This window comes from Haemorhous mexicanus, chromosome 27 (genome assembly GCF_027477595.1).
Source record: "Haemorhous mexicanus isolate bHaeMex1 chromosome 27, bHaeMex1.pri, whole genome shotgun sequence".
In the NCBI taxonomy this organism is placed as follows: domain Eukaryota; kingdom Metazoa; phylum Chordata; class Aves; order Passeriformes; family Fringillidae; genus Haemorhous; species Haemorhous mexicanus.
The window spans coordinates 6,449,786-6,475,726 of record NC_082367.1 but is presented as its reverse complement, the minus strand read 5'-3'; the positions used below and the strand labels follow the sequence as shown (position 1 = coordinate 6,475,726).

At 56.7% G+C, this 25,941-nt stretch overlaps 2 protein-coding genes across 11 annotated transcripts in view; both read right to left on the bottom strand.

Annotated features, from left to right (window-relative positions):
- Positions 1–107: 107 nt before the first annotated feature.
- PIGV (phosphatidylinositol glycan anchor biosynthesis class V) lies at positions 108–6,715 on the bottom strand. 8 transcript variants are annotated; one of them, XM_059868772.1, is made up of 5 exons: positions 5,558–5,702; positions 4,392–4,502; positions 2,330–2,933; positions 989–2,140; positions 108–906 (listed from the first exon to the last, which is right to left on the bottom strand). In XM_059868772.1, the coding sequence occupies exons 3-5, from the start codon at positions 2,360–2,362 to the stop codon at positions 610–612; spliced, it is 1,482 nt and encodes a 493-aa protein (XP_059724755.1). In that variant the 5' UTR covers positions 2,363–2,933; positions 4,392–4,502; positions 5,558–5,702; the 3' UTR covers positions 108–609. The 8 variants fall into 8 exon arrangements, with proteins under 8 accessions (XP_059724755.1, XP_059724750.1, XP_059724753.1 ...); XM_059868767.1 differs by having other exon boundaries at positions 2,775–2,933; XM_059868770.1 differs by having other exon boundaries at positions 2,775–2,928.
- Positions 6,716–7,507: 792 nt separating this feature from the next.
- The window catches only part of ARID1A (AT-rich interaction domain 1A), a 55,163-nt gene continuing 36,729 nt past the window's right edge, over positions 7,508–25,941 (bottom strand). Inside the window, exons 5-20 of one of the 3 annotated variants that reach the window (XM_059868761.1) lie at positions 25,153–25,393; positions 24,756–24,845; positions 23,971–24,138; positions 22,950–23,265; positions 21,103–21,248; positions 20,913–21,022; positions 19,826–20,035; positions 19,165–19,372; positions 15,647–15,779; positions 15,169–15,341; positions 14,862–15,012; positions 13,885–14,016; positions 13,709–13,805; positions 11,107–11,971; positions 10,696–10,826; positions 7,508–10,459 (exon numbers count right to left, since the gene is read on the bottom strand). In XM_059868761.1, the coding sequence (XP_059724744.1) occupies positions 8,735–10,459; positions 10,696–10,826; positions 11,107–11,971; positions 13,709–13,805; positions 13,885–14,016; positions 14,862–15,012; positions 15,169–15,341; positions 15,647–15,779; positions 19,165–19,372; positions 19,826–20,035; positions 20,913–21,022; positions 21,103–21,248; positions 22,950–23,265; positions 23,971–24,138; positions 24,756–24,845; positions 25,153–25,393 (4,896 nt within the window). In that variant the 3' untranslated portion in view covers positions 7,508–8,734. The remainder of the gene's footprint in view (positions 10,460–10,695; positions 10,827–11,106; positions 11,972–13,708; positions 13,806–13,884; positions 14,017–14,861; positions 15,013–15,168; positions 15,342–15,646; positions 15,780–19,164; positions 19,373–19,825; positions 20,036–20,912; positions 21,023–21,102; positions 21,249–22,949; positions 23,266–23,970; positions 24,139–24,755; positions 24,846–25,152; positions 25,394–25,941) is intronic. The other 2 variants (XM_059868762.1, XM_059868763.1) reach the window with 2 other exon arrangements.

Below are 25,941 nucleotides of genomic sequence, written 5' to 3'. Positions count from 1 at the left end.
CCTGCCGGCCCCGCCGCCACACCGGGAGCGCAGCGGGCCCGGTACCGGCCCCGGTGACCCCGAGCCCTGCCCCGAGCCCGGCCCTGCGGAGCGGGCTGAGCCGCCTCTCCGGTAACCTTCACATGTTTATTGGGGTCGTGCATGTGCCCCCGCAGCGCCCGCCACCCCCGCCGTGCCCCTGCCCAGCCTGGCTCGGAGCCCGGAACCGGCTCCAGGGAAAAAGAACCGGAACAGTCTGAGCAGCTCAGGGCAGCTGGACCCTCCCTGCCGTGCCCACACCACATCCCAGGGAATCCCCAAATCCATCACAGCATCCTGCCACAAATCCGTGCCTGCCATCATCTCCCCCGGGAGATGCAGGAACCCAGGTGCATTCCCCATCCCAGGCAGGTGATGGGAATTTTGGCTGTCAGCAATGCCAGCAGAGCGGGGCAGGATGCTGCAGCATCACACCAGAGAGAACATCCCACCTGGGACATGGTAACGGAGGAGTAACACCTTTGTAACTGCAACGACAGCGTCATCACAGCCACCTCAGGCTTTCAGAGCAGCTGAGTTTCAGTTCTGAGCAGCTCCTGCCCCACTGTTGGCCTGTGCCAGCACAGCCTGCTACGTCCACGGGAGGAAGTTGCAGTGCAGGATCAGCCCCAGCAGCCAGTAGCCCAGGAAGAACCCCAGGATGCTCTTGCTGAGGGGGGTAATCGATCGCCAGTTCAGCAGCAGCCTCACAAGGGGGTTGTCCGAGGTCCCTTTTCCAGAGGAACTGTGAGATTTACCCAGAAGAGGCTTCCCAGAGGCTGGATTGTCAGTCCCTGTGCTCCAGAGTAAAGGTTCGTGTTCCAAAAGCAGGTGAGCTGAGAACCAGTACAGGATGGGAGAGGAGGAGCCGAGGAAGCGGGTCAGCACCTGGAGACAACAGGCAGAGGAGAAATCACCCAAAGTGCTGTGCTGTCACCGCCCCAGCCCCACAAGGAATCCCCCATCCTACCTGCACGTGCATGCAGAAGAACCCGAACACCAGCAGGGCCGTGCTGTGGACCACGTACACGAAGGCAGCAGGGCCACAAAATCCATCTCTTGCCTTTCCCCTCTCTTCACCCTTGCTCCTCTCTAGACCAAGAGTCAGGCAGTGCCGGGGGTTCGTGCTGACGTAGGTCCAGGCAGCCCACGAGCACAGAAGGGTGACAGGCAGAGCAAGCAGGAAATTTGGGATCTGTCTGAGCTCAAAGTACCTCAGAAAGCCCACGTTCCAGTAAGTGTCCTGGATATAGGAATAGACCAGAGGGAAGCGCTGGGAGCACCAGGGGGGTTTAGCCTCACCCACGCCTGCCACCCGATAGCCCTTGTCCCGTGCCAGCTGCAGCAGCGGCTCGGGCACGCTCGGGGCCAGGCCCGCGCCGGGCTCGCAGAACCGCACGTAGGCGTAGTACTGAAACACGGCAAAAGGCAGGGAAATCCCGGCACACATCAGGGCTGACGAAGACACCAGGCCGAGGAGCCGCTTGCACAGCACGGGGAGCTCCCTCGGGGCCGCCGCCGGGCCCTGCAGCCGCAGCGCGAAGCGCCGGGCCCGCGCGTAGAGCACGAAGCCGGCGTTGAGCAGCCCGTTGGCCCGGGCCCCGGCGGCCAGCGCGAAGAGCAGCCCGCCCAGCCGGCCGCGGCCCGTCTCCAGCTGCCACATGGCGCTGAAGGCCAGCGCGGCGAAGGCGCTCTCCGAGTAGGCCGCGGCCATGAAGACGCCGGCCGGGCTGACGGAGAAGAGCAGCGCGGCCAGGAAGGCCTGGCGGGGCCGGCGCAGCACGGCCCGGCCCAGCGCCAGCAGCGCCGCGGCCGCCAGCGCCGCCAGCGCCGCGTTCAGCAGCGCGGCCGCCAGCAGCAGCCGGCTGCGGGGCTGCAGCGGCACCGGGCACGGCAGCAGCGCGGCCAGCAGCCGCAGCGCCAGCGGGAAGAGCGGCAGGAAGGCGCAGTTGTGCTCCAGCAGGTAGCCGCGCTCGGCGATGAACAGGAAATGCTCGGCGTCCCAGCGGCCCAGCCCGCCCAGCAGCCGCTCCAGCAGCGCGTCCCAGCGGCCCCGCGGGCCCGGCCGCGGCGGGGAGAAGGCGTCGGCAGCGTGGTCCGGGATCAGCAGGTTAAACACGGCCTGCAAAACAAGGGGGTTGCAGGGCTGCAGGCTGGCAGGGATGGCAGAGAGGGCTGCAGGCTGCCAGAGATGCTCCGGGACCCAGAGCTCCTGGCGCTCCAGCGAGGGGTGAGGGTGGCACCGAGACCGGAGCCCAGGATGCCCACGAGGCTGTGAAAAGGTGCACACGCAACCTTGTGGGGTGTTTACACCTGAACAGAATAACGCTCTGGGACGCAGCATGGATCCCTGCAGAACTGGCCAGGGAAAGCTGCTCTGGCTATGACTGGGCTCTGTGCTGGCTGTCACAACCAAGCTCTCCCATGCTCAGAGCAGGATGTCTCTGGAAATGAGACTTGGGAGGAACGTACAGGAGGAGATTATTGTTCCTTTTCTGTGGATAAACACACTTTGAGCCAAACCAGCCTCTTGCAGCAGCAGCATGAAAATACAGCAAGTCACAAGGAGATTAATGCAATTTTACTTAACAGCAACCTGTAAGTAAAACCCCTGGCTGGAGACGGTCTGTTGGCTCTCCAGAGAGGATGATTTCCCCATTGTGCAGAACCAGCTCATGGATCCCAGGGGTACAGCAGGGAGGAGCCTGGGAGCAGCAAACCCCAGCAGAGCCTCCTTGGCTGGAGGACAGACTTGCCTGCAGCAGCAGCGCCAGGGCCCGGCAGCGCAGGGCAAACCACACGACCTCTCGGAGCTGGGGGTCTGCCCGGCTCCACAGCTCCATCCCACAGCCAGGAACTGCCTCAGGAGGTCACCGGTGCCAGGGGAATCCTCCTTCCAGTTTGGGAAAGCTGCGCTGGTGAACACAGAGGACAAAGAAAGGGATTTCTGTCAATTTACTGTCAGGCACTTGAAAGGTTCAAGTCTCTGTGAACAAGAAAGTTGCTTATGGAAGAGATCATGGATCTGGGAGATGATGCAGAGATCTCTTTGATATTGTTCCTACTGACAAAAAAATCCCTGACTTGTTAAGCTTGGCCAAGACACTGAGGGAGAGAGGCTACGGTGTGATCTCTGAGCCCGGGCCGGGGTAAATCCCTGGAGCAGACAGGCTGCTCAGCTGCCTCAGCAGGAGCTCCAGCAGCTGGAGCCAAGCATCCTCACACACATCCAGTGCCAATGAATGGGAGCTAAGCCTCTTTTTCTTGGAATGGAGACAGAATTCCTGCGGACTCTGAGCGTAACCCCCGTGTAAGCAGTTGCTGAGGGGGGCTGCCAGGAACTCACTCCTCTCTCCTGCTCCGTGTTTGCCCCTGGGAAGCCAGGAATGGATTTACTCAGCTGGCTCCATGGCACCAGCTCTGCCAGAGCAGGGTGGAATTCAGGCACTCAGCTTCCCCCAGCACTGGCAGGACACAAACTCTGTGCCACTCCACCCTCACCACCTGCAATTCTCCAGTATTTTGGCAAAGCTCCTGGCACCTGCCTGCCAGGCACACTGCACGTTCTGAGTCCACCTGTCCTCCTCCTCCCTGCAAACCTTGCCTGAGGGATTTCATCCTCTCTGGAGTTCAGTGCCTGCATGTCCTGGGTGCCCTGGTGGCCCAGCTCTGATCCCTGGCCCCGAGCCACGGGAGGCAGGCAGGATCTGCTGTGCAGCTCTTTAAGATAAAACATTTCTTCCGTTGGTTCCCCAGCCACCAACTGCTTTTCAGTTAGAGAAACACACAGCCCACAGCTCTCACTGGGTCCCACGACACCACATCCTGCCCTTCTGTCTGCTCCAGCACTCTGCAGCACACAGAGATCCCCAAATCCATCGCTCCACAACCTGAAATCACTGACATCTCCCTAGTGCTGTTGTGGAGAAAAAACCCTGCCCAGCTGAAACTGCACGAGAGGGCAGAGAGCAAATCATCAGCAAGGCAAAAACCAAGATCCAGACCGGCTCACTGACAGCTCCAGTCCCCAACCACAGGGTTATGCTTCCTATTTAACCCCAAATAAAAGTTTTGGGGTTGCTCCTATTCCCCTTGTGCTCCCCAGCACTCACAAAGCAACTGGTGGGAGGCACATTCTCCTGCATCACGAAGCTGTGACGTTATTTTGAGCGAGGGGACACTTCAGCCCAGCTGTAAACTCTTTTAAAGCACATTCACAGCTGCAAATCCTATTAAAGCACAACGGCAAAAATTGTCCCGGCACTTTAAATATAGTTTTTTCAAAAAGCAGAGAAAAAGCCTCGCCTGAATGTGCCAAGAGAGCTCAAAGCAAACAGCTTTAAAAAGCCCGTTTCTGTCACGACGCAGCACACCTTGTGACAGAGCAAAGCCTTCAAAAGAGCTGCAGCCCACAAGCCCCGTTTGGATCCAGAACGCAGCGTTTGGGAATGGCTCTGCCCCAAAAATCCTGTGGGAAAGAGCACCTGCACGAGCAGAAAAAGGAGAGGGAGAAGGGCGTTAAAAATATTCCGGCAGAAAAACATGCAAAGTCTGAATTAAAGATGTTTTTCCCTCTGGGCTCTGCGCTTCCCTTGGCTCTCTGTGAAGCAGAAGCGGCTCTGAGAGAGGGATGTGGCACTGGCCGCTGAGGGAGGACGGGACGGCAGCGGCGGCTCGGTGCAGCCGCAGTGCAGGGCAGGGACCAGCCGGTGGCAGCAGCCGCTCGCCACAACGGCATCGCCCGGCACGGCCGGCAGCGCCCGGGGTGCTGCTCCAGCCCGCATCCCTGCACGGGCCGGGCACCGGCACCTCCCCAGCCTGTATCCCAGCACGGGCCGGGCACCGGCACCTCCCCAGCCTGTATCCCAGCACGGTGTGGGCACCGGCACCTCTCAGCCTGCTGTGAGACTCAACAGACCCTCCAGACACGTTCTAAAACCCCTTCTAAGCAGGACGCCAAAGGAACGGAGCAGGATTGTGGAAATCCCGTTTGCCTGGAGCTGTTTCTGCGGGCCCGGGCGCTCTCGGCCATCCCCCCTGCCCGTGCAGCCGCGGCTCCGGAGGCTGCGGTCCAGCAGTGCCGCCTTCCCTGGGTCTGGATGCAAACGGGAGCGGGTTTGTCCCGTGCAGCAGCGCACGGCGTGCACGGAACCTGCTCCGGGTCAGAACCCGGCTGTGCCCGGCCCGCTGCAGGCTCGGCTGCGGCTCCAGCCCGGCACAGGGGCGGGACAGCTCCTGCCGTGCCCAGCCCATGCCGGCACTGCCCGGGGCCGGTTCCGCGGCTGCTCTCCGGCAGCCGGACCCGCTGGGGCCGCAGGGCTCTGCTCCCCCCGGCAGGCAGGACCGGCCGGGGCTGCTCGGGATCAGGGACAGCTCCCGTTCAACTGAGGAGCGGCCGGACAAGGGAGGGGGCGCGGACCGCCCGGCCCTGGGCACACGGGGCCGTCCCGGGCCGCCTCCAGCCCGCCGGTGCCGCAGGCGCTGCCCGGGACACGAACCCCGCCCGACCCCGCGCCTGACCCGGCCCCTCGGGCCTCACCGTGCGGCTCCTGCCGGTCCCGGGCTCGGGCCGAGGGCGGTGGGGGGGCACCTCGGCTCCGGTCCCGGCTCAGATCCCGGTTCCGGTGCCGATCCCGGTTCCGGTGCCGCAGCGCCCCCTTGCGGAGGGACCGAGGGAGGCGTGTCCGCCCCCCCGCCCCGCGGCGCGGGCGCGGCTCCCGGGCACCGCCCACTGCTCCTGCGCGCGCGACTTCCGGCACCGCCCCTTCCGGCGGCGCGCGCGTGTGGGGAAGGCGCGGGCGGCGCCATCTTTGTTGAGGGCGGGCGGGCGGGGGAGCCGGGCCAGGACCGGGAACCGGAACCGGGACAGGCCCAGGGCTGCGCCCCGCCAGCAGCAGCACAAGGACCTGGGGCGGCAGGGCGGCCTGAATGCCGATCCCTCACGCTCTGCACCCGAATCTTTCCATTCCTAGGGCAGTTCGTTACACGCTTCTCTCTGACCGGACCTCTCTGCCGTTCCCCATTTCTGCCAGCAAAGGGGAAAACCTGAGTTCAGCCAGAGCCCTCAGTAAAGTCCTCAGGATCTGGGCCGGCCCGGATCCAGCCGGGGGTGAAGGAGAAACCATTAAGGAGACTCCCTGAGCACTTCACCGGGCATCAGCCTTGGAAGAACCCACGTTTTCTTTGCTGGCATAAAAATGGGGAACAGCAGAGTGACTGGGGTCCAAAGGTGTCTGAAGGAATTCCTGGGATGGAAGGATTTGGGTCCAGATCCGGCCCAAAGCATCAAGGCAGGCAGCAGGGTGGGCTCAGGCGTGGCTCCCCCAGTGCCACACTCTTGTCATTCATTTAACTCATTTCTCTTCTCTGCCCTTCATTTTCACCCTTTGAGAAGTGCACAGGGGCTGTGGCTGTGCCCACACAAGTGATGGGGGAGCAGAATTCCTCCCCTGGGATCAGCTGGGTGCAGAATTCTGGTGGAATGGGTCTTGAGGAGCACTCCTGCCTCTCCTCCCTCCCCGCCGAGATTCCATCCACACGAACACAGCTGCTGCCGTTACCTGCCCGCAGGTCACTGATGGCTCCTCGCTGTCCAGGAAAAGCAGCAGAACTTCCACGTGCTTTCATCAGGCTCAGCACAGCTCCTGGAACACACAATGGACTGTCAGGGGAGCTGGGTGTGCCCTGGCAGAGTCCAGCAGAATCCTGGGTGCCAGCGTTTCCTGAAGCCAAGGAAGCCCAGCGCCGTTCCTGCCTTTTGAGCAATCCATTTGAAGGACTCTCCTGCCAGGAAGAGCTCCCACCATTCCTGCTGACAGACAAGACTTTTCAGGAAAAAAACTCTTTGATTTTGGCACAGTCGCTCCCAGGAATCTGAAGTCTGAGGAATGAAGGCTCTGGGAACTGAGAGCTCCTGAGGAGAGGACTGGGAAGATAAAATAAGGGGAATTTCTGAACAAAAATGACGTTTGCCTTTAAAAAAAGCTGTTTTTTCTTTAATGAGCTCGGAGCAGTTCTAGCTACCCTACTTGCAGCATCCACTGAGGACAGAGCCTCGGGCTAAATGAAATGCCTGCTTCCACAGCCCTGAAACTGCAGATCCTCATCCAGGCAGCCTGGGCTTGGCCTGCTTGCTGCAGGACAGCCTGGGAGCTCTGCTGGAAAGGCCCGGCTCAGGAGGAGGTCAAGAGTCTGTGCCAGCTCCCAAGAAAATGTGAAAAATGTGAGGGGAAGGAAAATTTTCCATTTTACAGAGCTGGGAGGGAACTGCCTCCCCTCCCAGCAAGGCCCTTCCCTCCCTGGCAGCCACAGATTCACCTCACGCTGCAAACCCCGAGCCTGGGCAGCTGCTGAGGAAAAATTCCAGCAGGGAAAGCAAAGTCAGAGCAAGTGGCAGCAGAGCTCCTGAGCAGGGCAGGCCTCGGGCAGCACCCGGCAGCACTGAGCTGCCCTCCCTGTCCTGCCAATAAAAAAAACCCTTACAAACATCTTACCAAGATTTAATGTACATTTATTCTTAACACGTGGAACATATAGTATAAAGATTTCATACTGAATAAATGATATTCATTAAGCCAAAAAAGGAAAAAAGGGAGGAATTTACATCAAGTTTTTAGCTACATCGTCTGAAATACAAATATGCAGAATTCATCACTGAAAAATCTCAATTGTGTTTCTTCATCAGGAACTTCAACTGAACCTAGAACTTTTTCACACCTCGATTAGAAAGAAAACAAAAACAGGAAAAAAATAAACTATAAGTTGATTGGCTGCTGAGACAGCAATGACTTTATACACAGAGACCTGTACAGCATCCTCCAGGGAGGGATGTCTGGCAAGAGATTAAATAATTGTGTCTCGCTTTTGCAGGTCATCAACTCGTTAACTCGTCATACTATAAAGGGTGGGAGGGACAAAACTGCAGGAGTCTCAGGGTATGTGCAATGTACAACGTCATATATATATACACACGTGGCAGCGCTGGGCTGCAGCTAAAGGTTAAAACCAGTTCTAAGAGGTGATCTCAGGGTTATTCATACAATCAAGGAGGAAGAGAGAAAGAGGTCAGGGTGTTGTAGGTTCACACATTATACTTTGGGGGAAAAGCCTTTTTTTCTCCTCAACATTAACTAAAAACATTTTTAAAAACTACAGCTTGCTGCTGATCCAGCGTTTTTTTCTTTTTTTTTATCCATGTGAGACATTATTACAGTATGTTTACAGTTTAAGGTGTACAGTACATGGAGTTCTACACGCTACTGCACAGGCCTCCCTTGGACAAGGTCTGTTCACAACTGGTAACTTCTTGGTTCCTGCAAGATTGTGAATGTACAACGATAAACCACACAGAGTTCAGCAGTCACTTTTTGTCCTTCAGAGTTTACCATTAAAAACAGTTATGAAAGTGGTGCCTGTCAACGGGATAACACGGCAAGTCGTCTTTCCCCAAACTCACTGTAAACGACAGTAACTTTGGTTAAAATAAAAAAAGTCTTCTATGTAGACAGAACTTTGTCTCCTTTAATAAGGGATTGGGGACAAATCTGAGGGGCAGGGAAGGGGAGAGGGGCCGGGGAGATCCTTCCCCGAGGGAGAAGCAGGACAGCGCAGGGCAGACAGTGGATTCTGAGGTGGTTTTGCATAAATAAAGGGCAACAGTCAGTTTCTAAGTTCTCCACTCACGCACACGCACACGGGGGCTCGGATCCCACAGCTGTCATGACTGGCCAATTAAAAACAGTACATCACAAATAACTTGTGAAACCAAAGAGTTCATCAAAGGCGACACGGAGATGTCCAAGAGCCGCGACTCGTACAAGGTGAACTCCGAGTGGTTCTCGTCCACCTTGGCCAGGGCCAGCAGCGCGCGGGCGGCGCGGCGCATCATGTCCACGCTGGTGGCCTCGAAGGGCGGGCTCTGCATGTGCATCAGCCCCGCCTGGCTCTGCTGGAACTGCGTGGCGGCCAGGCTGTCCTCCAGGAAGCCCAGCAGGTTGCCAATGCTGCCCTTCTGCACAGCAATGGCTCTGGCGGCCAGGCTGTCCCCCTGGGCCAGGTTGGCCAGCAGCACCACGGCCATCTCCCGGCACACCGGGTTCTTTCTGTCACTGAGGAACCGCACCATGGTGCTGTACAGCTTCTCCAGGCGGCTGAACGGCGGCGTGGCCAGGATCAGATCCACGTTGTTGTCCTGGATGCTGAGTTTGCTGAGTGTTTCCAAAACCAGTCTCTGAGGGGAGAGGACAGCGTTGGGTCCCAGTGTCGGAAAGGGATCCTGGGCCTCTGCTGAGGGACACACCGCCCAGTGGAGGAGTCCATCCAGGATAGGCAAACAGATGCTTTCCGGGTAAGGGGAGAGGTCCAGCTGCCCAGAAATGTTGGCCAACGTGACCAGTGTGTTTTCACGCAGCATCTCCAAACAGTCCCACCACCACTCCACCTTGTTGCAGCTCACCCCTTGGTCCTGCTCCTCCTCCTTCTCGTAGGTCAGGGGGGCCTGTTTGCGTTCTGGATGCTTGTGGTGTAGGAGGATCAGTTTCCCTAGAATCAGCAGCAGCCCAGGGTGTTTGGACATTTCAAAGTCATTGCCTGGCACAAACGATAAACTCCTGATGATGTTGGAGACGCAGATGCAGCGCTTGGCCAGAGAGTCCTGCCAGTCCAGGAGGGTGCAGAGTGGCGTCTCGTCCTTACTGTGGGGTTCGTCCTCCAGGATTTTTATATTTCTGTGGCTCTGAGCTGGACTGATGACAAAGGGAAACTTGCTGCTCTCCTTGGCCGTTTCCGAAGCTTTGACCTCTTCCTCCTCCCCTGCCAGGGAGCCCGGGCGTGCCGAGAGCATGTCGTCCATGGTGGCAGTTATCCTCTTCTCCGAGGAGCCGTCGGGCGCCGGAGCCTCCCCTTCCCTGGGGCTCGGGTTGCTCTCGGCTGCTGAACGTTTCCTCAAGGCAGAGGAGCAGGAAGCTCGTTTGTGAGGCAAGGGCAGCTCGGTCTTGCTCTCGAAGTGTGTCTGGATGTGCTCGGTGGTGTCCCCGCCGCCGATGCGCCAGTGCAGGAGCCCGCTGTCGAACTCCTGCACCCGGCCCAGCTTGTCCGAGTAATCCACCACGAAGGGGTCGTTCTTCTGCACCACCTTCACTGGAAGCTTGTCAAATTTACTCACTAGCTTCTCCTCACTGCTCTCTAGAGGTACTTTGTCCTTGCTCGAAAACGCAGCCTCCTCCTCTTCCTCATCCTCCTCTTCCTCCTCACAGTTCAGGCTCCGTGGCTCATCGTCCTCCTCCCCTTCTTCAGGGGAGGAAGCTGAAGATTTGCAGAACCTTTCTGGATCTAATAGTGTTCTTTGCCCTGGGTCTCCTACCTCGTATTCCTTCAGGATTCCAAAGATCTCGATCAGGCAGCGCCGGAAATATTCCACCAGGAGTTCCAGCAAGCCTGGCAGCTACAGGGGGGGACAAAAACAGGAGGGGAGGAAGGAACAGCGATCAGAAAACAACCCTCAGGGAAGGCCTTTGCACACACACAGATCACTCAGGCCAGGGAGTGACCACTCACAGCTGCCCACACCCCACGCTCCAGGTACAGAGGCTGCAGGAGCTGCTCACTGACACCTGGCTGACAGAAACCCCTGCAGCATCAGCACTTCAAAGACCTGCCCCAGAGAGCATCTGCACCCACCTGGCTGAGGTTGAAGGTCATTATGCTGTTGTCATCATAGAGCAGGATGTTTATGGTATCTAAGGCCCACGTACTTTCAGCCAGCAGCCCCGACTTCAGAGACATCATCACTCTCCAGGCTTCAGGAGTTCCTGTAACATAAACACATGATACTTCCAGCTCCTGCAGTTTCAAAACAAAAAGGAGACACTTGATACTGATTTGGACCTGTGAAGAGCAGAGCCCGGTTAAGATGATGTACGGGCTGTGTCTACCACCAACCTGCCCGCAATGCCAGACTAAGGGCTCAGAACAAGTTAACCTGCAAAAATGCCTTTTTTTCAAAGCCAGCAGAGCCCCTCTGTACCAAAGGGCCAAGGCAGCACCAATCCCTCAGAAGGCTCCTGCAGAAAGGCAGGAGGTTCCTCTTACCGATATCTTTTGCCGTCAGCCGCCTCCTCTGCTTCAGCACAGGTTGCGTGGCCTCCACAGAGCCGGGCGGGAAGGTGATGTCCCGTCGGATCATGGGGGGCTGGACAGCTGCTGGTGCGATGTGCGAGGCAGGCACGGGCGGCCCTGCCTTCTGCATCTTCATCCCCGAGTGCAGGAACGGGGATTTACTGGGAGAAGTGCGGTTCTCCAGAGGTCTGGGCAGAGGTGCTGGGCTGGATACCTGAGGAATGTGATTCTGCATGCTGGGGGGGGTCTGGTAGTTGGACTGGGGGGGCCTGGTCATGGGGGGCACGGGGGCGGAGGGGCCGTAGGGAGGTTGCCGGTTCCCGTGGGAAGGCCATGGTCCCTCGTGGTTGACCCTCTGGTCTGAATGCAGGATTTCATCCGTTCGAGCGACCCCGTGGTAGGCGGGGCCCTGCGGCGCCGCGCCCGAGCTCTGCCGGTTGGGGTAACTGCCGTAGCCCAGCTCGTTCCTGCCCTGCCACAGGGCCCCTTGCTGGGGACCCTCCGGGGCCGGCTGGATGGGGCCCCCCATCATCTGGGGGGGGATGTTCTGCTGGGCGCCGGAGCCGGGGGCGGCCGAGACGCGCTCCCTGCCGAACTGGAAGGGGAACTGGCTCTGGCCGGCGCGGCGCTCGGCCGGGTACGTGCTGCCGTACTGGTTGTACAGGTCCTGCTGCGGCGAGGGCTGCGCCGGCGGCTGCTGGCTGGGCTGCTGCGGCTGCGCCGGCGGCAGCTGCTGCTGCGGCTGGCCCTGCCCCGAGCTGTAGGGAACGCTGTAGAGCTCGCCCTCGTGCCGCTTGGCGGGGAGGCCGTAGCTGCCGTCCATCGGCCGCTTGTAGTTCTGCGGGAAGAGAAAGGCACAGACGGGGCCGGGTGAGCGGGAATTCGGGACTGTTCCTCTGGAAGGGCTTTAAGCATTGGAAGGGGCTGCACAGGGAGGTGGTGGAGCCACCATCCCTGGAGCTCTCCAAGAAATGCCTGAACGTGGCTCTCAGTGCTCTGCCCTGGGTGACGAGGTGGTGATCGCTAACACGTTGGACTCATCGATCCCAGAGGTCTTTTCCAACCTCACTGATTCCATGAAACAAAAAGCCAAAACTCTGGGCAGAGTCCCCAGAGCCAGAGGATCTGCCCCACGGCATGGCCTGGGAGAGGCTCTGTCTCCTTGTTGGCCGTACCCGATGTGGAAGTTGGATCAGTTGTTCCCTTTCACAAGCCATGGCCAATTCCTTGTGGCTGCCTGGGGAGGTTCCCTGTGGATTCCACAAGGATGCCTCGGGGGCAGGAGTCTGCCCACAGAAAAGACTTTCCTGCAGAAAACGCTCAGCTCTACTCTGCATTCACCACAAACCAGACCAGACACTGGCACTTGCTTCCTTCCACATCCAGGAATTTTATCAGACCTTATTTCTCTCATTTCCCAGGTTTCTGCTCAAGTATCAGACAAAATGCATTAAAAACTGTTGTGCTTCCTGCTTCTTCCCTTCCTGTGGATTTCAGAACACTTTGCTGAAAGGAGCAAGAAGGCTTCTCACCCCTAATTCTTTTAAGTGCAAACGGAGAAAACAGCTAACTGCTGCCCAAATTAAAATCCAGGCTCTCTCTTGCCTCCAAGGTCTGAGCTGTAGCTGCTGTGGAGGCTATTCAGACACTCCACGGTCATAACTGGCTTCAGATGGAGCTCTAGGGCTTCAAAGATGACAAGTTCCAGAGTAACTCGAACTCTTGGCTCCGAGCCCCGTGGCTCTGGTTGCAGAGCCAAACTGCAGAGCAGTTGGAATTATTCTTAGCACAGCTCAGTGAGTGCCCTCTCTATACTCTCCTAAACCATAGGACTTAAAATTATCAGGAAAACATTATGGGTCCTGGCATGGATACAAAGAGCAAGTCGTATGTGAGGATTATGGAAAGGGATCCACGTTCATTCAAACTGTCCTGAAGCAAACCTGATGGGTTTGGGAACAGCAAGGAGGAGGAGGAGGGAGCAGGGCCATGGAGTCTGAAGCCTCTGGCTGCAGGATGAGAAGGGGAAAGACCAAAAAAATCCCCTGGTTTGTGCAGAACAATCCACCTGAAACAGCTCTCCTGAATGATCCAGGACTTACTCCAAAGAAAGTCATCACTTGGACCAAAAGTCTTACAGAAACAGGATGGGATTCAGAAAGTTCCAGAGGGACAGAGAAGCCCAATAAAGCTCCCTGATCTTCTGCTACCTGACCAGAGCATGCAAACCACACAGCCTCCATTCTCAGAACATTGTTTTGTTAACACAGCACTGGGAACGTTAATTAAAACTTTCTAGAATTGTTTTCAAATGGGAAAAAAGTCTCCTGTGTAAAATCAGGCTGGACAGGGCTTGGAGCTCCCTGGGAAGTTGTCCCTGCCCATGACAGGGGGTGGCACGGGATGGGCTTTAGGGTTCCTTCACCCAAGCCACTGTGTGATTCTGTGATGAGGTACCTAATTCTTCACATTCATAAAGCAAAAGCACAGCCCAGAGAGTTTTCCTCTTCCCCTCTTCACAGAGAGCCCAGGGAAAGCTCTCAGTTGAGCCAGCTGGGATCTCTGGATCACCCACCTGCTGCTGCTGCTGATACATGGTGGTTTGCTGGCTGGGGAAGGGGCTGCCCGAGGATGTGCCTTGAGTGGAGAATTGATTGCCATAGGAATCATGTCTGGAGAAGAGAGAGATGTGTCAGTGTCACTGTCACAGGCTGGCAGCCCTGGCTGGGGACAGCAGCCCCTGGCACAGACCTTTGCTGCTGCTGCTGCTGCTGGGGGTAGCGGCTGGGCGAGTACATGCCCGAGTCGGGCGCGGCGGGCAGGATGCTGGGCTGGGGGGTGCCACTGCCCAGGCTGCCCTCGGGCCCCAGCCCCGGCTCCGTCCTGTGGGGAGAGACAGAGAGAACCCCACGGGCACTCAGGACCAGGCACAGAGAGAGAGAGAACCCCACGGGCACTCAGGACCAGGCAGAGAGAGAGACAGAACCCCACGGGCACTCAGGAACAGGCACAGAGAGAGAGAGAACCCCACGGGCACTCAGGACCAGGCAGAGAGAGAGAGAGAACCCCACGGGCACTCAGGACCAGGCAGAGAGAGAGAGAGAACCCCACGGGCACTCAGGACCAGGCACAGAGAGAGAGAGAACCCCACGGGCACTCAGGACCAGGCACAGAGAGAGAAAACCCCATGGGCACTCAGGACCAGGCACAGAGAGAGAGAGACAGAACCCCACGGGCACTCAGGACCAGGCACAGAGAGACAGAACCCCACGGGCACTCAGGACCAGGCACAGAGAGAGAAAACCCCACGGGCACTCAGGACCAGGCACAGAGAGACAGAACCCCACGGGCACTCAGGACCAGGCAGAGAGAGAGAGAGAAAACCCCACGGGCACTCAGGACCAGGCACAGAGAGAGAGAAAACCCCACGGGCACTCAGGACCAGGCACAGAGAGACAGAACCCCACGGGCACTCAGGACCAGGCACAGAGAGACAGAACCCCACGGGCACTCAGGACCAGGCACAGAGAGACAGAACCCCACGGGCACTCAGGACCAGGCACAGAGAGACAGAACCCCACGGGCACTCAGGACCAGGCACAGACAGAAAACCCCACGGGCACTCGGGAGCCTGCGTGGTCCAGGCTGCTCAGCACAGCCACGGCAGTGGGCAGAGGTGCCCGAGGTGCCCCGGGCAGGGCAGGGCAGGCAGGGCAGGCAGCACCCACCTGACTCTGTCGTAGGGGGCTCCGTAGGAGTAGTGCTGCCGCTGGCCCATGGCCATGTTGCCCATGCCGGGGCCGGCGGCGCGGTTGTAAGGGTCACCCATGCCACTGTTGGGGCCCTGCCCTGAGGACATGAAGGGGTCGCTTCCTGGAGCTGGAAGAGAAACAGAACCACTGAACACACCCCCCTCTGCTTTAGGAAAAGACCTCTGAGGATCTGGGCAGGAAGGGCGAGCAGGGGGGGGTCCTGCAGCGTTTCCAGCACCCAGCCAGACAGGGATGGGGGCTCCAGGAGAAGATGATCCCTCACCTTTCCTCATACTGCTGTAGGGATCTTTATTTGGCTCGTAAGACATGCGACCCATCATGTCAGAGGTATTCATGCTGGGCTGGTACCCTGGATTTGGAGTCATGGAGTTCCGTTTCTGGAACGTAGGATCACTGCCGTCTGCAAAGGCATCCTGAAGGCCCACCGAGTTACTCCTGCTCCAAAAAAGCCCCACAAACACCACATTACAGAGGTCCACGATGGTCTCCAGGATACTCTTCCTCACATGCTCCCTCTCAGGTGTTGCCATCCTCCAAGGGCCACAGAATCAAGAGGAACTGCCCCTCCACAACGCTGTCCTCAGACCCAGCCCCAAAATTAAAGAACATTCACACACGATGTTGCTGTCAGCCATGAGGGAAGGAGCCAAGCTGTGGAGTCCCACCTAAACAGGCACCCAAGGCCCCAACATCTGCAGCAATGACGCAGAGGTGACCCACCCCCAGCAGTGGTGCCATACCTGATGCCTGGCAAAGGGGGCATCTGACTGTGAGGCGTCGATGCTGGAGTTGGTGGCTTCAAGTCTCCTCCTTCTGCCATGGAGCTGCTGGTGGACTGAGGTGTCTGAGGGCCCTGCATGGAGCCTGAACCCGCTGCAAGAGGAGGAACATGGGGTGAGCAGCCTTGCACCCTATGGATGCAACCCCAAAGCTCCCAGAGCCTCAAGAACAGAGAGTCCTTTGAGGAAGAGACAGATGAAATAGGGCCAAGAAAGCACGAGGAGCTCAGCAGTTCAAGGACAGGCTGGGCCAGGCTCCCCAGAAGACCCCAAAGCTGAGAGGTTGTGTCTCTGCTCATCCTAACCCCATTCCCTTTTCCACATCATGGCCCTGTCTGGTGCTTCTCACGTTATCCTCCCAGAGCTGATGCTCTGGAGGGCACCACGTGGCAGGAATGTGGGGCTTCTGCCAAGTGACAACCCCTGGTGTGCCCGTCCCCTTCACACCCCCCCAGCCAGCAGGGTGGGGCTGGAACCCTGCCCTGGGAGCCTCAGGATCTCCCCAGCGATGGAGACCCCAGCTGAAGCCACCAAGTCACCCTGAATGAGGCTCCTCTGTCTGCTCTGCCCCTCCAGAGCAGTGAATTCAGCAGCGAAGCACCACTCCCGAGGATTCCTGGAACAGGGAATGCCGGAGCTGCCGGATCTTTCCCTGGAGCACAAAACCTGTCCAGCAGGTTCCCTGCAAGTCCCAGCCTTCTGCTCCACTGAGCCCGGACCAAACCCCCCAGTGTAATCCAGTAATCCAGCTGTGCTGCAGCTCCAGCAGCTCTCCCCTGGCCGGGATCGCTGTGACAGCACCAGCTCAGGTTCAGCCGCTCCTCGCAGCTGGCAAGAGCTGAACTCTTAATTAATGTTTCCATTAGTTCCGTCCCCAGCACCCGATATCCCTCAGCTTCAGCCCTGCTGGCTGATGAGTCATTTCAGCTATTCATTAAAATCCTCCGAGGTCACGTCCAGGCCATGTTTGTTTACACCCCACCTTCCTGGCACCCTGTCCTCTGCTCTGCGACTCCCTCTGGCCGGGGAGGGCTGCAGGAGCTCCTGGGGAGCTTCACTCACAGCCCCTCCCTGGCAGCCCAGCCCCGCTGCTTCCCCCAGGAACTGGCTCTGAAGAGGCCCTGAGACATTCCCCAGACATTCCCCAGACATTCCCTGCCTGCTGCCATTTGGTGTTTGTCCCCAGCTCCCGCTGTCCCTCCCACTCACAAACTCACACGGAGCTGGAGCAGGGCCAGCTCCACGCTCTGGGAATTCCAACCCAAGGTGCCCCCCCGGGGACTCTGCCAGAGGGAACCTGCAGGGCTTCCAGGAAACTCCCAGTGCCCTTGAGGGAATTCCCAGTCCTCCCTGGCCAGCATCTTGGACACTTCTGGGTGCTGAGGGTGTGATGGACACTGCATGGGAGAGCTCTGGCACCAGGAGCTCCACCTCTGCAGCCTCAGGAAGGGTTAATGGAGAGCAGCACAGTGCAACCCTCCCGAAGTTCTGCAGGAGTTAATTTGGCAGAACGGGCTGAAGTGAAGAGCAAGCCAATGCCAACAGGTTGTGAGGTCTGCAAGGAGAGCAAACCACGCCTGTGGGACAGCAGAGCCCTCCAGCCAAACGATGAAATGGCTTCAAAACATCCCCCTGCTGTCCACAGGTTCCCAAACAGGGAGGGAATTTATTCTCATCCAGGTGATTCCCTGGGGGACAGGACTGTGTGGGGCCCTGGAAGAGCAGCATCCCCACTGCCCTAGGGCTCTTCAGCCTGCAGCTGGGCTGACAGAGCATTTTCTGTCCTGCCCCACACCCCCAGGCCCTGAGAGGAAGAAAAGGAAAGTGAAAGAGGAGCAGGGACAGCTGAGTGATTCAGCACAAAGGATCAGAGCCACCAGCCAGGCTGCAGCGCTGCCCCTGCACGTTCCCAGGTGTGGGAGTCTGGAGCAAGGCACCCTGAGAGAAGGGTTTGAGCTGGAAATGCAGCAGAGTCCTCTCAGACAGGACCCAAACATGCAGAGTTTGGGGAAAGAGCCCTGCAAATTCCTTCTGCTGAGGTGCTGAAGCAGGAGCTCAGCCCAGAAGGCAGAGCCAGGCCCCTCACAAACACCATGTGAGCTAAAACAAAATCTGATGCAGCACCTAATCCACTCTGACACACACCTAGAGCTACAACAAGCCTAAAGTGGCTTCCTAAAAGTCTCAGCTCTCTCCAAATAAATTCCAAATGCTCTCAACATCTTTGTTTCACTGCCTCGGGGGCAAGAAAGAGGTTTTGGAATAAAGTGGGATTGGATTTGTGGTCTAGTTTGGGCAGAACTCAGACCCACTTTGGACAGAGGTTTAGTCTAATGGCACAGAAGTTACTTTATCTTCAGAACACACCGAGGCTGAAGCTCCACTGGGACAGGTTTCCTGACCAGTGACAAGACATGATTTAGTTCTTTACAAAAACCCCCATGTAGCTGGAAGGAGAAATGTGGTGCCCAGCAGAGCACTGGGACAAGCCCACTGTCCCTGAAGGGTCCAGCAGGGCTGGGACACAACTGCTCTGCAGTCAGAAGAGGTTCATTATTCTGCTCCTCCGGAGCCAGACGAAGATGGTGCCAGGTTTCAGAACCAAAAAGGCATTTTTTGCAAACATTATAGGAACTTCAAAGCAGACCAAGTTTTTATTTCACCTACATGAGCAGGCTCCTGACCAGAAAAAGCATCTGAAGTTTTTTAGTTATAAGATAAACTGGAAAACTCAAGCTTAAAGAAGAGCTGGCAAATTCAGCAGCAATTCAAGCAATGAACTGGATGCAAATGAGACAGAAAGGATCAGAATTTCCAAAGACTAAAGAGTACAACGTGCCTGGCTGGCCTGCACGTCTTTTCTTTTTTTGTTTAACAAATCTGAATTGAGCATTATGCTTAAATACTCAGAAACAGGAGCACCCCCTGACCAGCAGCAAAGGTGCATTTTAAAGATTCCTGAAGCACCCAGCCTGTCGTAGGCCCCCAGTGCTCTGTGCACAGAGCCTCAGAATGCCCTCCCTGGCTCCTGCTGAGGGCTGGGAGCAGCAGTTCCTGAGGAGGGTGAGTGCACACCCACATGCAGCCTCTCCTCCCAGGAGGTCTCACTGGCACAGTCAAAGCAGCTCAGCTTTTGCAGAGGGTTCCCAGACAGGAGCAGTAACAAGGGCTGCTGTGGAGCCACCCTGCAGGGAAACTCCAGAGCTCTCTCTCCACCAGAGATGCAGCAGCAAACACAGAGGTTGTGTGTGTGTATTTTTAGGTTTTCCTTTGTCTCAAGCTTAATCCAGAGCTTGGACACACAAAACTGAACTATCCCAAGAGGCTCAGCACCCACTCCCATTTCCCCAAACCTTTTTATCCTGCACAGCCAGAGAACAGAGGGGGTTTCTGGCAGTTTGGACCAGCCTGGCCCCCAGCACAGTGCCAGAGACCCTCCTGCTCACACACCCACTGCTCAAAGCAGGGCCTGGCCTCACCTGGAGATGGGGGCTGGATCTTGGTCTGGGACTTCTTGGAGTCAGCAGCTGCAAAGATGTCAGGAGGGGGGTCCTCGCCCCGCTCGATCTTGCACTCGAAGGCGTACAGACACTGGATGTACTGCTTCTTCAGAGAGCTGGCTGCACTGCTCGACGTGCCCACGTTCAGGTTGGTGGCCAGCTCACGCCACTTCTTGTTTTTGTTGACCTGCACGACCAAACAGGAGGCTCTAAACTCCAAATCCCAGCTGTACCTCCTCCAAGAGGAGAAACCAACCCTTCCCAGCTGACACAAAGGCTGCACTGAGGGCTAAGCAGAGCAACCCCAAAACTACTGAGCTCCCTTCCTCACCTACAGAAAACTTTTCAGATTTACAGGGACAGATTGCAAATCAAATTAGTCACGAGGTCAGCTGACAGCCAGATGCAAAGACAAAGACAGTGTCACCAATCTTTGCACTGGGCTAGCAGGGAAAAAGGGCTTGGATTGGATCTGGCCACAGACTGTTCTCACCCAGACAAAGGGAGAGCAGACATCTGGCTCCCTTAAAGGGTGCTGGGTTTTATTTACAGAAAGAAAACTGATGCAACGTTAAGGCTAGATGGAAATTCATGGCTCACATCTGGCCCCAGAGCTGATCTCTGTGCTGGGGTCACTGACCTGAGTCAATCCCCCGATCTCCTTGACAGAGATGTAGAGCCTGTACAGGTCCAGGGGCTTCCTGCCCACGGCTGGCAGGTTGGTCATGCCCATGGCCTTCTCCTCAGTGAAGGCCAGGTAACGATCCACCCACAGCTTCCTCTCGGGCTCCCCACCCAGCTCGTACAGCTTGGTGATCTTCTCGTTGGTCGTCGTAGAGGAACTGGACTTCTAGGAGAAGGAAACAGAGATCAGGACTGAGCAGCACAACAGCAGCTCCTCCATGCCCCAGGTCCTGCTCCCCATCTCCTCCTGCTGTCCCTGTCTCCTGTGCCTTTCACCACCTGGAGTGGAGGCAGAGATGGCTTTGGCATTCCACATCCTTACTTCAGAATGAGCTCCTGAACTAGAGGTGTTCCTCAAACCTGATGATGTTCCAGGTGAACCCCAGACCCAGAACTGAGCGTGTTCATGGCACATCAGATTCCTTCCACAGCACAGACCAGGACAGAGCAGCCCTGACTTGTGGCCAAGAGCATTCAAGTCCTCTTTTGCCATGAATAAGAGAGGCAGATGCCAGAACACAGGAGCAGAAGTGAGAGATCTCCTGGATCTTCTTGCTGCTGGCACAGGGATCAAACCTGCTAAGCATTTGTTTTCCTTCAGGTAGCAAAGGAGGAGACCAGGGGCTCAGAAACTGCTTTTTTTGGTGGTTCTTTTGAAACTGGTAGCAGCAATGCAAAGAAAAACACTCCCTGAAGAACTTGTTTTCCTCCCTCTTCTGGCTTTGATACAGGATTAGTGAGAGGTTTGTTTGTGAAACAACTGCAACACTTTAGTTACCACGTCCCAGCTGAGAGCTGACTCGCTCCAGGCCCACTCCACCAACAAACTCAGGTTTGTTTACTCTGCTTTTGGCAGTTTCACTGTGGCAGGTAATAATTCCTAATACTGAATTTGTTTTCCAGGTGAAATCCATGTCTCCCACAGGACTGGGAAGCGCTCCCCTCCATTTCTCACTCTGTTCAATCCCACACAACACATGGCTTTATTTCCCTGGATGCTGAGGAGGATGGGAGTCAATAAACCAAAACCCAGAACATTTTACCTTTGACTTGGATTCTGCTTTGGGCGTCCCATCTGCCTTGTTGTTCATCTTAGTTGCAGGTGTTAATTTGACATCCCCGAGCCCCATCATCTCAGGGCTTGCTGCCATCCCTGGGAAGTCAAAGGAATCTTTAGCACTGATTCTCCTTCCAGGGCAATGAAATCAGTGAAGTCCTAAAGCTCTGGCTTACCTGCAGAGTTGTTGGCCATGTTGCCCCCCATGGGGTAGGGGGGGCCCTGGGGGTTTATCATGCCAGCCATGCTGTTAATTCCCTGCCCATAAGGAGGCCCAGTGCCCATCATTCCCCCCTGGTTCATGTTGGGATAACCAGGAGGCCTGGAGGAGGAAGAAACACACAATTACTCCACACATTAGGCACTGGGATGTTGCCTTCTGAGGAAGCAGCTTTGCTAAAAGCAACTTGAAAAGGACATGGAGAAGTGACTTGCCCCAAACCATTTTTCCAGGAGAACAAAGATCAGGTGCTCTTGTAAAGCTCAGTACCCAGAGCCCAAGTCACATTCACATTCTCAAGAGAAAAGGGGATGCAAACCCTTTGGAAAGTGGGACTTGAGCTCTGAACATTTCCACCCTGCATCTTGTTCTCCTAGATCCAAACACTGAGCCTCATTTCAGTTGTGAAATTGCCTTTAACCTGCAGACTCTGGGCAGTGAAGTGAGAATACAGGATTTAGAATTGTGGAAAGTCCTGGGCTGGAAGCATTGTTTTCCATGTATCACAAAGCTCCCACACAACTGTGGCTCAAACTCCTTCCTCAAAGGGAAAGGCTTGGGTGCCTTTATTGAGGTTTGGGAACTTGAGCCTTAGCAGCCACAGGTAAAGGCAGGAGGTTGCAGGAGCAGCCCTCAGGTGAGGATAAAGAGCAGTGTCCAGTCAGACAACAAATACATCCATCAGTTCTGGGGGAACCCAACTTAAGAGCATGTTCATGGCTCCCACAGCATTCTGGTAGGCCACACACACCTACTCTGAAATGGGCAATAAAGGAGAAAACAACCACAGGAAACAGTGCAAAGTTCAGAGCTGAATTCCAGCTCCTTTCCCACAGCTGCTCATCGAGGCCCTAAAAGGAAGAAGTTCCTCACACTGGACAAGCAATGCCCTGGATCACACACAGCTGGGTGGCTGCTGGATTTAGGGGCTGCAGCACAGGGGCAGCATCTCCACGTCACCCAGGGAACAAAGACCAGAAAGCAAAATGCAAAAACAGCTGAAGGGATCTCAGAGTTCAATCATTTCACCTGGGAACATTAAAAACTCCCTAAGTAAGTCATAAATGATGTATAGAGTGCTGGAATGGTTTGGGTTGGACACACCCTAAAGATCATCCCCTGTTTAACCCCTGCCATGGGCAGAGACACCTCCCACTGTCCCAGGCTGCTCCAGGCTGTGTCCAACCCGGCCTTGGGCACTGCCAGGGATGGGGGAACCCATTTGCTCTGGGCATTCCAACACACAGCTCCTCCAGGCTTTACTCTCCTCCAGGCTTTACTCTCTTCCTTTTTAACACTTCACTCCACGGAGGACAGACACCTCCACAGAGGACAGACCCCTCCACGGAGGACAGACCTCTCCACAGAGGACAGACACCTCCACGGAGGACAGACCCCTCCACAGAGGACAGACACCTCCACAGAGGACAGACACCTCCACGGAGGACAGACACCTCCACGGAGGACAGACCTCCACAGAGGACAGACCCCCATGGAGGACAGACCTCTCCACAGAGGACAGACACCTCCACGGAGGACAGACCTCTCCACAGAGGACAGACCCCTCCACGGAGGACAGACCCCTCCACGGAGGACAGACACCTCCACGGAGGACAGACACCTCCATGGAGGACAGACCTGCCCAGAGGACAGACCCCTCCACGGAGGACAGACCTGCCCAGAGGACAGACCCCTCCACAGAGGACAGACCCCTCCACAGAGGACAGACCCCCACGGAGGACAGACCTCCCCAGCCCTGGGCAGCGCGGCGTGCCAGGCTCTGTGCCAGCCGTGCCTCCCTACCTGTTCTGGATGGAGTTGGCAGCGGCGTGCATGGCGGCGGCGGCGGCCTCCTGCGCCTTGCGGTTCATGCCGGCGGGCGGGGGGCACATCCCGCTGCCCACCTGGGGGGGCATGTTGGCCATGTTGGGCCCGTAGGGCCGGCTGCCCATGGCCCCGTGGCCCATCCTGCCCGGGGGCAGCCCGCTGTACTGGGGCACCCCGCTCTGGCCGTGCATCTGGCTGCCCGCCCCCATGGGGTTCATGCTGCCCCCCATGCCCGGGCTGGGGTAGTTGGCGTTGGACATGGCGTTGTAGTTTGGCTGCCTGGGGTATCCTCCTGGGGAGAGAGCACAGGGGAACACAGCACCATTCAACCCCTCGGGTTTGTGAATCACCACAGAAATCTTCTATCGGCAAATATTTAAAGATCACTAACAGAGATGAGGGGGAGTGTTCACACCTCAACACAAAGTCAAAGTACTTGGATATAAGCCACGTAAAATGTGTTTTGACACAGCCAAGTAACAACATCGATTCAGAAGCTGCCTGAAACTCTCCCAAACCTCAACCTAGCACAGAGAGCTAAATGGCCCAGGACAGGATGGAAAATCCCACATTAACCCTTCCCAAAACAGGCACCACTTCATCATCTTCCTCTCTGAAGAGAGCCATCCCTTTGTCACAATTACATGGGAGGCACAAGCTGCTTATTCCTAAATAAGGAGGAAGAATCCTACTTTTAGAAGTACAGCTATCCCTGAAAGCAACATATTCCATCAATCTCAACAGGAGCAAAGCTCTGGTTGGCATCACCCACAGATTAAGAGGGGACAAATCAAAACATTTATCATGGAATCATGGAGTGGTTTGGAAGGGACCTTGAAGATCATCCCACGGGCAGGGCCAACCTTCCACTATCCCAGCTTGCTCCAACCTGGCCAGGAACACTTCCAGGGATGGGGCAGCCACAGCTCCTCTGGGCAGCCTGGGGCCCCAAGGAGAGATGAGGACAGAGAGAGGCCTTTGCTGGCCCAGTTCCCACCTTGAGGTCCGTACTGGCCGCCCTGGGGTCCGTAGCTCCCCATGGAGTTCTGCTGGTAGGGCCCCATGCCGGCGTGCATCTGTGCTCCCGAGGACTGCCGGGGGGATAAGGCTGAGCCGGGCTGGGGGGAGCTGTACTGGGGCATCTGGGGGTTCCTCTGCATGTACCCTGCACACCAGGAGGGAAAATTCGTTAGTGCAAAGCACCCCGAGCTGCCAGTGCACACTCGTGTGCCAGGCAACAGCCCCAGCACCGACAGAATCCTTCCAGCAACAGCCTGGACACATTTCAGTGGCTGCAGTAAGGAGCTGGTGTTATCTGAGCAGATAACAGATCCAATTTCCTGTTTTAGTCAGAAAAAAGCCCCTTAGTGTCACAGCAGAAGCCAGTACAGCTCTGCAAATCCTTGGGGCTTCTTGTTCTTGGTTTCTGTTCACTTGTTTGCTTTCTCAGGGTGACAACTCTATACCTTCAGCCAGGAGAGCTGAAATTTTACATGCATTTTTCCCCCCAACATTTGACTCTCTCAAAGGGGAAAGGCACACAATATTGTTGTGGGCACCCCTTGTTTTGAAGCTTCAAGCATATTAAGAAGCCAGAGAAAACATCTTAGAAGCCAAAGCACCAGTCTGGATGGAACATTTAGAGGCCAAACAGCCACCAACAGCTGAATTTGCTGCAAGGTAACCCTTCAGGCTGCAATCCTGGGGCAGCTTTGCAGCGCTCAGTCCCACAGAAGGCAGTCCCCAGGCCAGGTGAGCGAAGCCAGCCCTGGTGTGACCCACCTCGGTCCTGCGCGATGCTCGACTGGTTCATGGAGGGGTGCAGGATCGCGTCCGACTGGCCACTGGGCGGGCGGGGAGGCATCTGATTGCCTGGGCCACACAAAGGACACACAGCATCAGCAGCTGCCCTCCACAGAGCCAGCAGGCACTCCCCAGAGCCCCAGACGAGCCCAGCACACGGGGATGTTGGCCGCAGTGAGGGAGAACAGCAGCAAGTGGTCACTCAGGCCGGTGCAAGGGCACTGCTGGCTCCCCAGCACCCCACCCACCCCCAGAAACCTCTCACACACACGAAGGAGCTCAGAGGAGCTCAGTAAGCACACAGGGCAGCTCTGGGCAGCTCCTCCCCACTGGGCAGCACAGCTCAGCCCCAGCAGAGCCCGGGGTGAGAGGTTACCTGGGACTGCAGCAGGGGACAGGGGACCGGAGCGGGACTGAGCAACGCTGGCTGGAGATCCAACTGGGGAGGGGGAGGGTCCTCTGATGCCTGGCAGGTGAGGAGAGGTATGTGGCGAGAAAGGAGACTGAGCTGGGTTACTCTGCTCTCCTTGGCTGCTGGAAATCCCTGATGTGCTTACTCCAGGGCTCAGAGCTCCTTCGGTCCCCATGGGCAGGTCATCTATGGAACCAGACAGGTCCTGCAGGGCACAGAAACACATCAGAAACCACAGAGCCACGGGGCTGCTCTCTCACACACCCCTCGGGAGGAGCATTTGTCCCTGGGCATGCTGCACACAGCAGTCAGTGAACTCTGTTTACTGTTGGTACCAAAGGCTGCTGCAGACTGAGGCAGCTGCCAGACGTGTCTTATCCTGCTGCCAGGCTGACCCAGGAGCTCCTGAGCTGGTTTGCTGCTGGCCCAAACATCTGGCTAATTCTCCTTTTAATGCAGTTTAGAGGTGGGAAGTTAAAGAATGCATCAACAGCACACGTAAAACTGCAAACACAGGAGACAGTCCATGTGATCGTGGCTTGGAAGGGAAACGTGGCTCAGCCTCTGAAAGACAGAAAACTCCTGCCTCACCATAATTAATTCATAAACCTCCTATGAGCTGGGAAACTACTCACTTGAGATGGATAAAAACAAACTAAACAGAGATTTAAAAGAAAACCATAAAATACTCTTCAGGGTTCCCACTTCCCTTTCTTCAAAGACAGCAAAAATTAGCAGTTACTGCATCAACCT